The 13,359-nt window shown below is 51.0% G+C and overlaps 2 protein-coding genes across 3 annotated transcripts in view; both read right to left on the bottom strand.

Annotated features, from left to right (window-relative positions):
• ZNF777 (zinc finger protein 777) overlaps positions 1-698 on the bottom strand; it is a 30,065-nt gene extending 29,367 nt beyond the window's left edge. Inside the window, exon 1 of the mRNA XM_011365534.2 lies at positions 342-698. Coding sequence (XP_011363836.2) covers positions 342-584 — 243 coding nt within the window. The 5' untranslated portion in view covers positions 585-698. The remainder of the gene's footprint in view (positions 1-341) is intronic.
• Positions 699-6,797: 6,099 nt separating this feature from the next.
• ZNF746 (zinc finger protein 746) overlaps positions 6,798-13,359 on the bottom strand; it is a 16,535-nt gene continuing 9,973 nt past the window's right edge. The window contains exons 2-4 of one of the 2 annotated variants that reach the window (XM_023533803.1): positions 11,103-11,296; positions 10,528-10,653; positions 6,798-9,468 (exon numbers count right to left, since the gene is read on the bottom strand). In XM_023533803.1, the coding sequence (XP_023389571.1) occupies positions 8,414-9,468; positions 10,528-10,653; positions 11,103-11,259 (1,338 nt within the window). In that variant the 5' untranslated portion in view covers positions 11,260-11,296 and the 3' untranslated portion in view covers positions 6,798-8,413. The remainder of the gene's footprint in view (positions 9,469-10,527; positions 10,654-11,102; positions 11,297-13,359) is intronic. The other variant, XM_011365535.2, reaches the window with a different exon arrangement.

Genomic DNA, 13,359 nt, shown 5'->3' on the forward strand with positions numbered 1-13,359 from the left:
CCCTCTGCGGCCGCGGCTGCGACCCCGGCTCCGGCCCCGGCTGCGAGCTGCGCTGCCGTCCCGGCGCCTCTTCAGCAGGGGAGCTGCACCGCAGCTGCCATGTTGATACAAACTGCATCCTGGGAGGCATGTCCCTCTCAGGCCGTTTAAAGAGAAACACTCCGAGGCTCGTCGGAGGCTGCAGGAACCCAGACAGCTCCATCTACAGCCGGTAGGAGCGAACAGTGTCGAGCGAGCAGCCAGGCGGCGACGGACACGCCCTGAGCCCCGGGCCAGCCCGTCGTGCAGCCCGGGCCGAACCGCCCGGGCCTCCCACCCTTCGGGACCCCCGGGCCTCTCACCTGGGGTCTTCGCCTACCCGGGCACCCTAGGACGAGACCCGGAGGCGGGAGCGCCGAAGAGAAATAACAGCGCGCAGCCCAGGCGACGTGGTGGGGTCTGGAGGCGGCTTGATTGGCTCCGACAGCCTTCCCCCCGCCGGATCCCCTGCTCTTCTCAAACCCAGAACCCGCTCGTTCCCTTTCAAACCTGCGCTCACAAAGGGATCTAAGACACCCGTCACACCAAAGAAAGCCCGAGTTCATGTGACCAGCTCTGTGCAGAGAGGGTTCCAGGGAAGCGGGCTGGGGTTCCAAGGGTAGCAAGGGGGCTGGGTGCTTTTGTGAAATGCCCGAGTGTTGTTTGCGACCTGAAGGGACCGAATTCCGGGAATCATAGAGTGCTAGGGCTGGAGGGGGCCAGACCCGTCATTTGGGAGGAAACTGAGGCCGAGTGGGAAGTGACTTGTTTACCCCGAGTTGCAGTTTGGCTCCCTGGTGTGAATGCTCTTTCTAACCATGAGAGTGAGCCCAGAAGCCACGGTAGACCCTGGAGTTGGCGACCCCCTTTCCTGGACAGGTTCACTTACGTATTCATGGCGTACCTACCTAGAAGGGGGCAAGAACTGAAGTGAAATTAAAACAACAACAACAACAACAACAACAAAACCCAGAAAATACAGGCAGGCCTCCTGACCAGGTTACAAACGAGGAAAAGCCAGCTGGAACTAACTTTTAAGGGGGGTGGGGGGAGAAGTGGAATATATCTGTTCACCCAGTGGGACCCCAGGGAGGTCGGGGGTGGAGCGGCAGGGGAGGCAATAGGAGCAGGACTCAGCAGGCTGTCAGCTCAGACCTCTCTATCAAAATGGAAAGTTCTGGCTAGAGATAGGGCCAGTGCCATCCAGTCCTTTCCCTCCCCTTCCCAGAGGTTAGAGTTCCCCTTTCTCTTGCTGCCTTTCTTACCATCTCTCCGTAAACAGTGCGTTCCACTGGTTTTGGTATTTTAAAATTTGATGTGAGTGACGTAATTCAGTACATAACCTGTTGGAACTTTTTTTTTAATCGTTGTTTTTGAGATATAGCCATATTTAAACAAGCATATCTGGTTCATTCATTTTAACCACTATATAGTATTTCATTGAATAAGTAAACTCTAGTTTACTTTCCATTCCCGAGGGGAATGAAAACAGACCTGCTGCCAGGAACATCTATACATGTGTCACTGTGCACCGTAGGAGACACAGAACACGGGGCGACTAGGAGACACAGAACACGGGGCGACAGGCGTGCCTCCATCTTCCCTGGGCTCACCAAACCACTCACCAGAGATGGTGCCCAGTGATACCACCGGCAGCAGAGCAGGGGGTCCTGTTTTCACATCTTCACCAACACTCAATGATAATGGACTTAGAACCTTTGCCAGCACCATGAGTGTGAAACGGTAGTTAATTATTTTACTGCATATCTATATTTGTATTTCCCTGATTGAGGCAGTTAAACATCTTCTCATATTTACTAGGCATTTGGTTTCTTCCTCTGTGAATTTCCTCTTCATATCCTTTGCCAATGTTTCCGTTGGGAAGTCTTTTTCTTATTGGTTTATAGGTGTTTTTTGGAAAACATGTTCTGGATATTAATCCTATCACCAAACACTTAATGTAATTACCGATATGACTGCAGTTAAGTCTGCCATCATACTAGGTTTCTATCTGTTTCAGGCATTCGATGATACCTGCCCCACTGTTTTGCCTGCTTTTGAGATTTTAGTAATTATATTTTTCACCACTTATTAGTTACACTGCATTTTTAATGGTTGCCCTAAATATATTTTTACAATATACATCTTTAATTTTTAACAGCCTCCTTCCCACAAATTATACCACTTCACTTACAGTGCATTAATCTTACAACAGGTTATCCACCCCCCTCGTACTGGTGTTAGTTTACATTTTATTTTTCTAAATGTTGTAATCAGCATAATGCACTGTTGGTTGTGCACATGGCAGAAATCTTCTCCCGATCTGTCTCTTCTCTTAACATTTTTCATGGGAGGTGTTGCACCAACATTTATATTTAAATGTATTCAAATCTACTACTTTTCTTTTTAGGATTTGTGCTTTTTGTCTTGTTTGTTTGTTTGTTTTCTTCCTTACTCCAGTGCCTTAACGATGTGCCTTAATATTTTATTCTAAAACCTGTACGATTTAGCTTTTCACAGTTAGGTCTTTAATCTAGGATTTATTTATTTATTTTTTGGCTTTTAATAAACTGCACCTTTACCGAGATGTAATTCACATAGCACAAATCATCCATTTAAAGTGTACAATTCAGTGCTATGTTCATATTTGTGCAACTATCACCATGATCTAATATTTCTCACTAAAACTTCAAAGCATAGAGCTGGATTTTTTGTTTGTTTGTTTAGTTTTATAATCTGACAATTTTCTTTTGACTGGAGAGCTTACTTTCTTTCCGTTTGTGGTGAATAGATATATTTGGAATTTTTTTCTATCTTATTTTGTGATCTTTCTTAACCATGAATTTTCTTTGCTTCTTTTCCCTTTTTCCTCTTTTCTATTAGATTAATCATCTTTTTTCATCTTTTCTCCCTCTGCTAGGAGCCATTCTACTTCTGTTCCTTTAGTGACTATGATGAACATTTTAAACATGTATGTTTGAGTTACAAAGTTGAAATGGAATTGATATCTCTGCCCTTCTCTTGAAATCACAAGGACCAGAGAGAGGATGCTTTCATTGAAATCATGTTCCATCCTTCTTACATATTATTGTCTTCTGGTATTGTAGTTCCATCTTGTTTTGTGTCCCCCAGATTTGTCCTTATTATCGTCTTAGAAAGTCAACACACATTAAGATTTACCCACGTCTACTAATTTTATTTTTGCTCACCATTCTCCTTACCTCCTTCGCCTTCTTACTGGGTTCAAGCTTCCTCTTCCCAAAGTATAGTCCTCAGTAGTTCTTCAGTGATGGTCTATGAATGGTACATTCTCAGTTATTTTCCAAAAACATTTTTATTTGATTGTGTTCATGTATGACAGTTGATCAGGGTATAAAATCGAGGTTGACAATTATTTTCCCCTCACCATTTTGTAGGTGTTAGTCCATCTCTTCTGGCCTCTGTTTTTACCGTAAAAGAATCTATTGTCAATCTAATAGCTTTTCCTGTGATGTCCATTTGTCTTTTTCTCTTGAAGACTTCATTTTTGTCTTTCATCAATTCTTGAAGATTTTCGGCTATTCTTTTAGAAATATTTCTTTTCCAGTTTCCTAATTATCTGTTTCTAGATGAGAAAATCTGATTAGATAGATGTAGTAGGTGTTTCTAGCTTATTCTCTCGACATACCCTGTTTCCATCCATCATTTTCTGTCCTTCATCCCGCATACTTTCCTCATCTTTCATTTTTCAGCTGTGTCTAGGTCTGCTATTTAACTAGTCCATTGAGTTTTTTTAATTTCAATGACAATATATATATTTAGAAATTCTGTCCCCCCCAAATATTTCTAATAGTGTGTAAATTTTTTTTAAGGTTTGGTGATTTCTATTTACCATGCCTTTTCCATGCTGCTTCTCCCACTTTCTGCCCTGTTTTAAAGCTTCTAAAACCGTTCACGTTATGCTCTAATTTGGATGATCTTTACATGAATTCAAGTTCTTGGATTTTTGATTCTGCTGTATGTTGTGTTATAATGGTGGGCCATTCCTTGTGGGTTTAGCAGTTTGTGACTGTGAGCTTATATTGAGCCAGGTTTGTGGTCTGGATTGTGGGATATTTCCTCCTGTTTTTGAATTCCCTTCAGCCAGAAACCTCAAGTGCTATCATTGGCCCAAGTCCAGTTTTAAAGACAATTTATCAGCCCTGTGGCTGTGAATCCCAACCTCCACGGCGTAATAGCTATGGTTTGGGATTTTCAAGGAAGATACCATCCCATCCACTCCCATCACCCAGAGCCCAGCCTAAGAAAGATAAGCTTTTTGTCATCCATGGCAGCTGTGGAGTTAAGTCACTCAGATCTCTATTCAAGAACTTACCATTTAACTTCAAGGAGTGCAGTCGACTGACAGTTCCAGTTATTACGATCTCCAGGAAATGCCTTGGCCTTCAAGCTAAGGCCACACTTTTCTTGGGCAGCCCTAAGCCAGTGAGTGAGCAGGTGGGGTCCTAGGGCCTGGTCATTTCTGCCCCGCACAGGGCTTCTCTAACAGGCAATGTTTGCTCTACAACCCTTTGTTCCGTTGGCTGAAACTGTCAGAGCTGCATCACGTTCTGCTTCTGCTGCCCAGACCTGCTTCCTCTCGTCTTTCGATTCACGGATGCTGGATCTGCATCCCGGTCTGAGACTTTGTCTGCAAAACCCTGCTTCCTCCTCCTTTTACCTTTCATAGGCCTTATTCTCTAACAAACCTCTTGTACTTCAAACTCTCTCAGCATCTGATAACCAAGGAGCCAACTAACACATCTTTTGACGCTGCGAAGCAGTTTTTCTGAAGCATGGGTTTTCTGAGGACAAGGCCGTCCAGGGACTTTATCCGGAGGTGTCAGTTCCAACTATGTACCTTCATGGGCCCAAGGCCTATGGTCCCTTCCCCTAACCCCCACCTCCAGGTAGGTACAGCAGCCCCTCACATGCTTACGGTGTGGGTGTTCACTTTTGTCTCCATTTCTGGCACACTCGGGTTTCCCTGTATTCCTTTCCGTCGTAGCTCCATATTTAAAACTGTTTATTATGTCCCATTTGGAATGTCCAGGTGTTTAAAATATCGGGAGTGTGTTCAGGGTATAAAATCCACACAATATGTGCATTTTTTACTTTTTGATCAAAACTTTCTAAAGAGAAATTATTTAACTACGTATTTAATGTCTAAATTGTGCTTTTAATATTTTTTAAATAATCATGTATAAATTGTACAACACTCAGGGTTTAAAGGAGTTTGACAATTACGCCGAATCAGGAACTTTGTTTTATAGCTGTCAGGGAATAAAGCCTTGTGATCCGGAAGTCCAACGCCTCCTTTTTATACATACACCTTTATACACGCTTCCAGGAACATGTTATATACAAAGTCGGGATGACAGGAGTCTGCGCAAGGGCCCATGGAGAAACAGGGAAGGCATCAGTTCAACCTGCACAGACTGGGGATGGCTGGATGACACGGAGCCATCACCTGAGGGCTAAGGAGAGTATCAGGTGGGCCGGAGGTGAGGGGAGCAGAGACACTGTATGCAGGGGAACAACATGTGCAGAGACGAGGAACAGCACGGCGCTCAGGGCAGGTTCACTTAGAGGGTGAGATGCAGGAGAAGCTGCAGCAGATGGGGACAAGGAAGGAGCCACCTCACGAGGGGTTGGATACGCTGTGCTACAGCGCAGGCATCTCTGCCAGTTGGGAAAGGTGAGGAAACATTCTCTGGAGTCCCCAGAAGGAACGGGCCCGGCCGGCACCTTGGTTTAGCTCTGTAAGACTCCTGTGGACTTCTGACCCCCAGAACGGCCAAGATAAATCTACGTTGGCTTAAGCCACAGAATTTGTGGCAATTTATCACCACAGCAATAGGAAATGAACATAGGAAGGGACCACTGTGCTTTGGCCTCAGCAGGACACCTCCGAGCGGTGGCAGAGCAAGGGTTCCCAGAAGTCAGGGAACAGTGCGAGGTTCCTCCCGTTCCGTAGCGCTTGTCTGGTCTCCCTAACTACTGATTGGGCACCCCCTTCTGGATGTTTGAAACTGAACCCAACTCTCCCCTCACCTCTATCCCATATTCTGTCTTGGAGAGCAGCGCAGCCCAGCCAGAAGCTTAGGAGTCAGCATTCAGTGAGGCACTAAATGGCCGAGGGACCTGTCATGAGATGCTTCCCGCATGCAGAGCACGTGGCTGAGAGGGAGGGAGAGGCTGCGTGAGGCCTGGGAAGGGGCGGTGGTGCTGGAGACTCAAACACGAGATAAAAAGTTAGCAACTGTCAACTCTGGTTGGTGGAAAGGGGTGTCAGCCTGGCTCAAATGCCATCACGGGGACTTCACTCCAAGCCCAGGGACACGACAAATACAGGCATCACCCATCCCTCCCTCCTCACCTCGGCCCAGCCAGGAAGGGGTGCGAGGAGGAAATGCTCGGCGCCTGCTCTCCTCTGATGTTCTGCACCTTTCCTCCCAGGCTTTCCTGTCTTCACGTGCGTCACATCGAATTAAATACGACCACACTGCACAAACCGTGACTATCTTCTGAAGCCAAGTGACGGGGTTGCTTTGATTTCCAAGCAAATGTCAGTTTATCTGCATCCAAACTTTTCTGGGCTCTTCCATTCTTAGCTCTCAGGGGCAGTCGCCTCCCTGGCTCCACGGCGACCAGGTGCTGGAGGAGGGCACTGGGAGCTGGCCGCACAGCCACCTCAGGGGGCGCGTTTAGCGGGAACAGCGCCAGAGACGCGGGTCTAAGAATGGAAGCCACCAAATCACCTCGGTGCTGGTTAGGTTTTATTTTAACAGGATGTTTCCTCTTCATTTGTTTTTCAAAATATCAGTTATATCAATTAGAAGTGTAAACAGGTACAAAATATACAGTACATAGAAACAATCTTCTTAACTAGTCTATTGCCTAATAAAAGTACGCATGGGGGAGCTGGATGAATGGCAGCCCTGGTCTCTTCTCTGAGGGGACGCGCGTCACCCGCTTTAGGTAAGGGACCCAGTGGTGGCTTCGACAAAATGGGAACGGACAGCTGCGTGGCCAGGACAGCACTGCGGTGGGACCAAGAAACCAGAGCCCGTGTCTGACTCCACCTTTAGGACGTGAGACGGGGAAGAAGCGAGTCACCCTGCAGCCGGCCTCCCAGACCTCGCTGGGAGCTGCAGCGTGCACACCTGGGCGGCCAGGCTCAGCTACGGCCCGAGGCCGGACGACCTCGCTCACGCAGATGTGGGACAAGTCTTCTAAGACGGCCGAAACGACATGCTTTCCTCCCCCACACTGAGGTCGGGCCATGTCCAACCTGAGGCTTTTCCCAGCTGTGGTGATGTGCTGCCTTTGAGTAATTTATTTCATCTCGTAGAAGAAAAAACACTTGCCCCGTGTGCTTCACAAGGTCACAGTAACAATCAAATGAGGTGCGACGTGAAAGCATTCTGACAATGAAGAAACGCCACGCAGAGAGGAAACAAGCATCTCGCTGGGGAGGAACGCAGCCCCGACGGGGTGGGCGGGCCGGGCTCCACTCCCGGCTTTGCTTGCAACTAGGTGACAGCGCCACGGCCCCCGCCTCGCCACCTCTGCGGCCCTAACACTGTGTTTTCAGACAGCTCTCCTTTACGAGGCCCAAGAGTCACGTAACAGGGCGACACTGTCAACAGGTGGCCCCTAACAGGGACACATAAGTAGGGCCAGCACTGTTGGGGCCCTTTTCAGAAGGGGAGGCAAGCTGGGGGATGGACCTGGCCGCTTCCGGACACGTCCTCCCTGCTGGGATGAGGCTGGGTCCCAGTGTCCAGCTGGCCTCACTGCCCAGAGGGGGCTTAGAGCCCCAGGCCCAGGCCAGCGCAGGCCCAGGCAGAGCAGGGGCCTCAGCCTCCCTGGGGCTCTGTGCTAAGCCCACCCTATCCCTAGTGGTCAGTGGGGCCAGAGGAGGTCCAGGTCCCTCACTGTGTCCCCAGCCAGCCAACCTTCCAGCACAGTCACTGTCAGACTTGGTAAGAACACAACCCACATAACACACGCTCCAGAAACCAAAAAAGTACACTAGAAAGTTTAAACTGGTGCTACTGCTATTTTCCAGCTTCTTCCTCAAGAATTTAAAAAAAAAAAAAAAAAAATTTCTTTTCGTAATTAAATTACTTAAAATTCTATGGTGTTCAGTTTCACAATCAGAGAACTCTACTCGGTTTAGAGCTGGGAGCCGAATCGTTCCATAGTTTCTCTTCTTCCAGTGATCAGTTCGGCAACTAGGAGACGCGGCCTCCCAGCCTCCGCCCCGGCCTCTACCGTTTGCCACCACCCTGACGTCTGGAAAGGGGACTTTTTACACTTGAGGCTCGCCGCGGTCAGAGGGCTGGGCAGCCTCGGCCATCCTGGGGACGCCTCACAGGTCCCCGCCATCGGCGGGTCCCAGGACACTCAAGCCACAAGTCCAGTCAGTCACCAGGTCTGTGGAGGCCAAGGGTCCTTTAGAGGCCGGGCTCTTGAAGGGGTCTGGGGGGCCGGCCGGCAGCGGCGGCAGCGGCTGGCCCCGGGCGGCGCCCTTGGCGCCCGCCGCGTGGTTGCGCTGGTGCTTGCGGAGGTGGTCCTTGCGGATGAAGCTCTTGCCGCAGACGGTGCAGGTGAAGGGCCGCACGCCCGTGTGCGTTCGGTAGTGGTCGATGAGCTTGGAGCGCTCGGTGAAGCGCTTCTCGCACTCGGTGCAGGGGAAGGGCCGCTCGCCCGTGTGCAGCATGCGGTGCCGGATGAGGTGGGCCGGCCGCGTGAAGCAGCGCCCGCACTCCCCGCACCGCAGGGCGCTGCCGTCCCGCGCGGTGCCCGCCGCCCCCGGCGCCCCCTCGGGCAGCCCGCAGCTGCGCTGGTGCGCGCTCAGGCTCACCTGCAGCTGGAAGCTCTTCCCGCACGTGGCGCAGGTGAAGGGCCGCCCCCCCGGGGGCGCCGCCGGGTGCTTCTTCAGGCCTGGCTTGTGGCCGAAGCCTTTGGTCCGGCCAGGGTATTTACAGGGGTCACTGAAGGGTCTCGGGGCCTGGCCCGGGTCCAGCACAGCCTCTCCGCTGTCAGGGGAGGGGAAGGGCAGACCCTCAGGCCCAGTCCTCGGGTTCAGGCCCACGGGAGGCTTACACCTGAAATTCCAGCCCCACCGGACCCCCCCAAAGAGCCAGTCCCCTGGAGGGGTCTCGTCCTGGGCCACCGCCGGGCTGGGCTCAGCCATGTCCCGCTCAGGCCTGGCGGGCTCTCTCAGCCCCAGCACAGGGTCCTGGCTGGGGAACGAGCCGCCCTGGCTGTCCCAGGCTCCTTCCTGGACCGGACTGGGGAAGAACCTGGTGGCCTGCCCCGGTCCAAACAGGGGCCCGTGGGCCTCTAGGTCAGTAGGGTGCACTGGTGTGGCCACCACCTCCTCTTCTTGGACTTCTGTTTTGATCACAATTTTTACATCTGCTGAGAAAGACAGAAAGACCAGGTATCATTCTGTCCCCTCGCCTGCTTAGACAGTGAAGATCTGATACTTTTATCTGGAGATCCAGCAGCTCCTGGTCCCCACTGCCACTACACTGAACCCCACACGCCTCAGGATCCAGCTCAACAGAGCATCTCCCAAGTGGCCATGCAGCTGCCCCAAGCCCTGAGGACACCTCTGTCCTCAAACCTTCACCACCAGTAAAGCAGCCGTGGCATCTGCTCACCGGGTCCCAATTCCACTTTGGCCGTTAAGGCGAATCGTGACTTTCTCCTGAGGAAGGAACTCTCACCACCGGGGGCGACGTACCCAAGGGGCGAAAGCCCTGGGTTGGGGCTCAGGCAGACCTGCGACAGCGCAGTGGCTCCGCACGGACCAGCAGTAACTTCCTAACCAGCGGCGCATCTGTGAACACCCTGTCACCTGGGTGAGGCTTAAAGCGGCTAAGAGGCCTGAAGGCACGCCGCATGCTATGTGGGTGCAGCAAGCATCCAATAAAGGAGCCAGCTCGTGATAAAATATTATGGAAGTAGGAAAACTGTGTTTGACATAAAAGTCCTTCCATTTCATATCCTGAAGTTTTATATCAGGGATCTAAGCTTTTACGCATTTTTGGGTAATTACATGTTAAAGTAACAGATAACTGGCCTTCAAAGCAGAAACAAACAGAGAAGTAACGCATAAACTTGGGAGTTGTTCGCCCCAATCCTGGCCTTCAGACCCCTGTCTGGTGGCGCCGCTCTCTACGAAGCGCCCCAGTGTGGTGTGGTTCGGTTTCTCCCATGCCAGAGAAAAGCCAGGCTGAGTCTGGGCAGGAGGTGCATCCCCTCAAGGGATCGACCTATCAGGCCTGACACTCAGCACGAGGAAAGAGCAGCCGGAAACGCGGGCAAGTTCAAGGGAGGCTGCTCAAGCTAAGGAGTTGGAAGGAGGAAGAGGCGGGGCTGGACGGCCCCACCACCGCGGATACCTGAATGCCGCAGATCGCCACCGAGGACGGGGGATCGGGGGGCCCTTCCCACCCTCTCTGCCACCTGTACCTTCCGTGGAGGCCGCTGCGTTGAGCTTCAGGGTCCCGTCCGAGCACGCGGAGGAGGGGTGGTGGGGAGGGAGGTCCGCCTGCCAGGAAGTCGGTGGGATAGTGGTTGAAAAGTTGGTGTGGACGCCTGCGATGAGGAGAGATCGGAGCCGGTGGGTTAGGGGAAAACCCTGTGGGACAGGAAGAGCCGGAGCCCCGGAGCCCTGGAGCCCCCACCGGGGCCTTTCTGCACCAGCATGATGACCCCGCCTCTCCTGAACCATTTTCTGAGCCCCTCTCTGAGGCGCCAGGAAGCTCGCACATCACAGAGTCCGTCCTTAATACGAGGCGGCTGTGATTTAGAGGCCCAGCGCGGACAGGCAGAGAAACACCAGGAGAGCACGTCAAACCTGGGAGGCCTGCAGGCGTCATTCGGCGCAGCCCCTGCCTTAAGTTGGGAAAACTTCCAAGCTAGTCAGGCTGGATGTTTGAAAGCCCTTAGCTGCCACGCTGCGAGCTTTCGGGAACTCCTGCCCCGCGCCCGGCCCTCGTCCCTGCCTCTCCTCCCGGCGTCGGCCCTCCATCTCAGCCACTCACCGGAGGTGGCATCTGTGGAGACATCTCCTGCTCCGGAGTCCAGCTGGCTGAGGCCCCACGGCTCCTCCCCGATGTCCGGCTGTCCGGCGGCCCACGCCTCTACCCCCAGAGCCTGCTGCTCCTGGAGCTGGAGCTCGCCCTCTTGCTTGATCTGCATTAAGAGGTCAGGGGCAGGAACCGGGGGCCCCGAGCCTAAGAAAGGGAGAATGTGTGAACACACAGCATCAGGGACCCTCAGCCCTGGAGCAGACACACGTCCGGCCAAGGAAATGGATCTCACCGAGGTCAGACAGCAGACGAGCCTGGGGGGGGGCGGGGAAGAGAAAGTGTGAGCGCACGGGGACTGCAGGGTCTCCTGGGCAAAGCGTCAGGTCACACGGTACTGGGCACGTGGGGAGCGTGGGAAAGGGTGAGAGCACATGAACTCATTCTCAGAGCCACACCGCCGGTCCCTGGGGAACACTGAGCTGCCGTGGGGAGGTCTTGTTCTCACTTTAAATACAGAAATGCTAGATAAAATCTACCCCTAAATTTCTCCGAAACCTTAATCCCATACATGCGTTCAAGTGAATGCAAAGAAAGATTCCGGATATAAGAGTCAAAGAGAAAGCAAAATCAAATCGAGAGTTCAAGTGGGAGCCAAGTGGCCCAGGGAGCTGCTGGAACAGGACGCAGGCCTTGGGGTCTGGGCTTTGATGTCCAAGTGAGGTGGGAGCTGAGCTGCCTGTGTGAACCTACGAGCCATGAGGCTCTGTCCCAGCTGTGAGATGCGGACCAGGAAAACTCCGTCCAAACGGGCTAGAAGGAAGCTGCCCACTTCTCTGGGGCCATGGGTGGGAAAAGCACCCATACGAAATCAGAATCCTCTGTCCACACAAAATTCATGCTGCCCGCACAGTGCGGAGACCCGGACCTGAGACGGTCGCAGAAAGGCTGGAATCAGCACCCAGGAGGCCCAGCACAGGCACACGCAGACCTGCCCCACGACGCAGGCCGCGAGGGACTCCGTTAAAAACTAAACTTACAAACCAAAGAGGAGCCAAACAGCACGACAGTCACAGGAGAAATCACTCCCCAGAACTACATAACAAAGAATAAGTTGACAAATACAGTAACTTGAGTATGTCTAAAATAGTCAAAGAAATGAAGGAACAGAATCTCTAAGGTAAACCGGGAAATTATTTTTTATTTATTTATTTTCCCCCCTTTTTAATTCCTCCCCCACTGCCACTCCTGACCCATGGATGTTGTCATCTCCCCTTGAGAACTGGATCTCTGAAGGCGGGGCGTCTCCTCCCACGAGCTCGCGGTGCGCACCCAGGGCCTGGCGCGCCTGGGGTATGGACTGTGGCTCCACCTGGGGCGCGAACCCAGGGCCTTCTGTCTGTAAAGCAGACGTGCTAACCACTACGCTATGGAGCCACCCCCAGGAAATTATTTTTTAAAAAGAAGACTGGAAAAAGAACTAACTAGACTTTCTAGAAAATGACAAAAGAAATGAAAAACTCAATGGATGGCTTAACAACAGACTGAACAGAGCTGAAAAGAAAATTAGTGGCTTGGAAGACAGATCTGGGGAAATAATCCACAGCACGGCCCTGAGAGATGGAAAAAAAAACGAAAAATAAGAAAGGGAAGTTGAGAGACACGGGGAGGACAGAGTGAGACAGACATTCACACTCACGCGGGTAGAAATCCTGGAAGGAGAGAACAGAGAAATGAGTAAAGAGAAATATGTAAAGAAATAATGGCTGAGAATGTTCCAGATTGAAGGCATCATAAGCCCATAGTTTGAAGGAACATACCAATTTCTGAGTAGGAAATAAAAAATATAAACCTCGACAGCATTCTGTGAAATACAAAGCAGCGAAGACCAAGAGAAAACCTTAAAAGGTTCCAAAGAGAAAAGAATGATATTTGGACTGACGGCAGATTTCTGTCAGCAAGCGGGGTATCAGGAGACAATGAAATGTCTTCAAAACACTGAGAGAAAATATCTGTCAACTCATTTTATGAGGCCAGTATAATTTTGATTGCACAAACTAGAGGCCAGTATGTAAAAAAACTTATAAGATACTCTCATTTATGAACAGATATACAAAGATTACAAATCAAACCCAGTAATATATTTTCAAAAAAGAAAAATAGACAATACATTATGAACAAATTGGGTTTATCCTGAGAACTCAAGGCTAACTCTAGAAAACAGAGCGATATAACTCACAAAGTTAACAGGTAACAATATAATCATCTCAAC

This window comes from Pteropus vampyrus, unplaced genomic scaffold, assembly GCF_000151845.1.
Source record: "Pteropus vampyrus isolate Shadow unplaced genomic scaffold, Pvam_2.0 Scaffold112, whole genome shotgun sequence".
Lineage (NCBI taxonomy): Eukaryota > Metazoa > Chordata > Mammalia > Chiroptera > Pteropodidae > Pteropus > Pteropus vampyrus.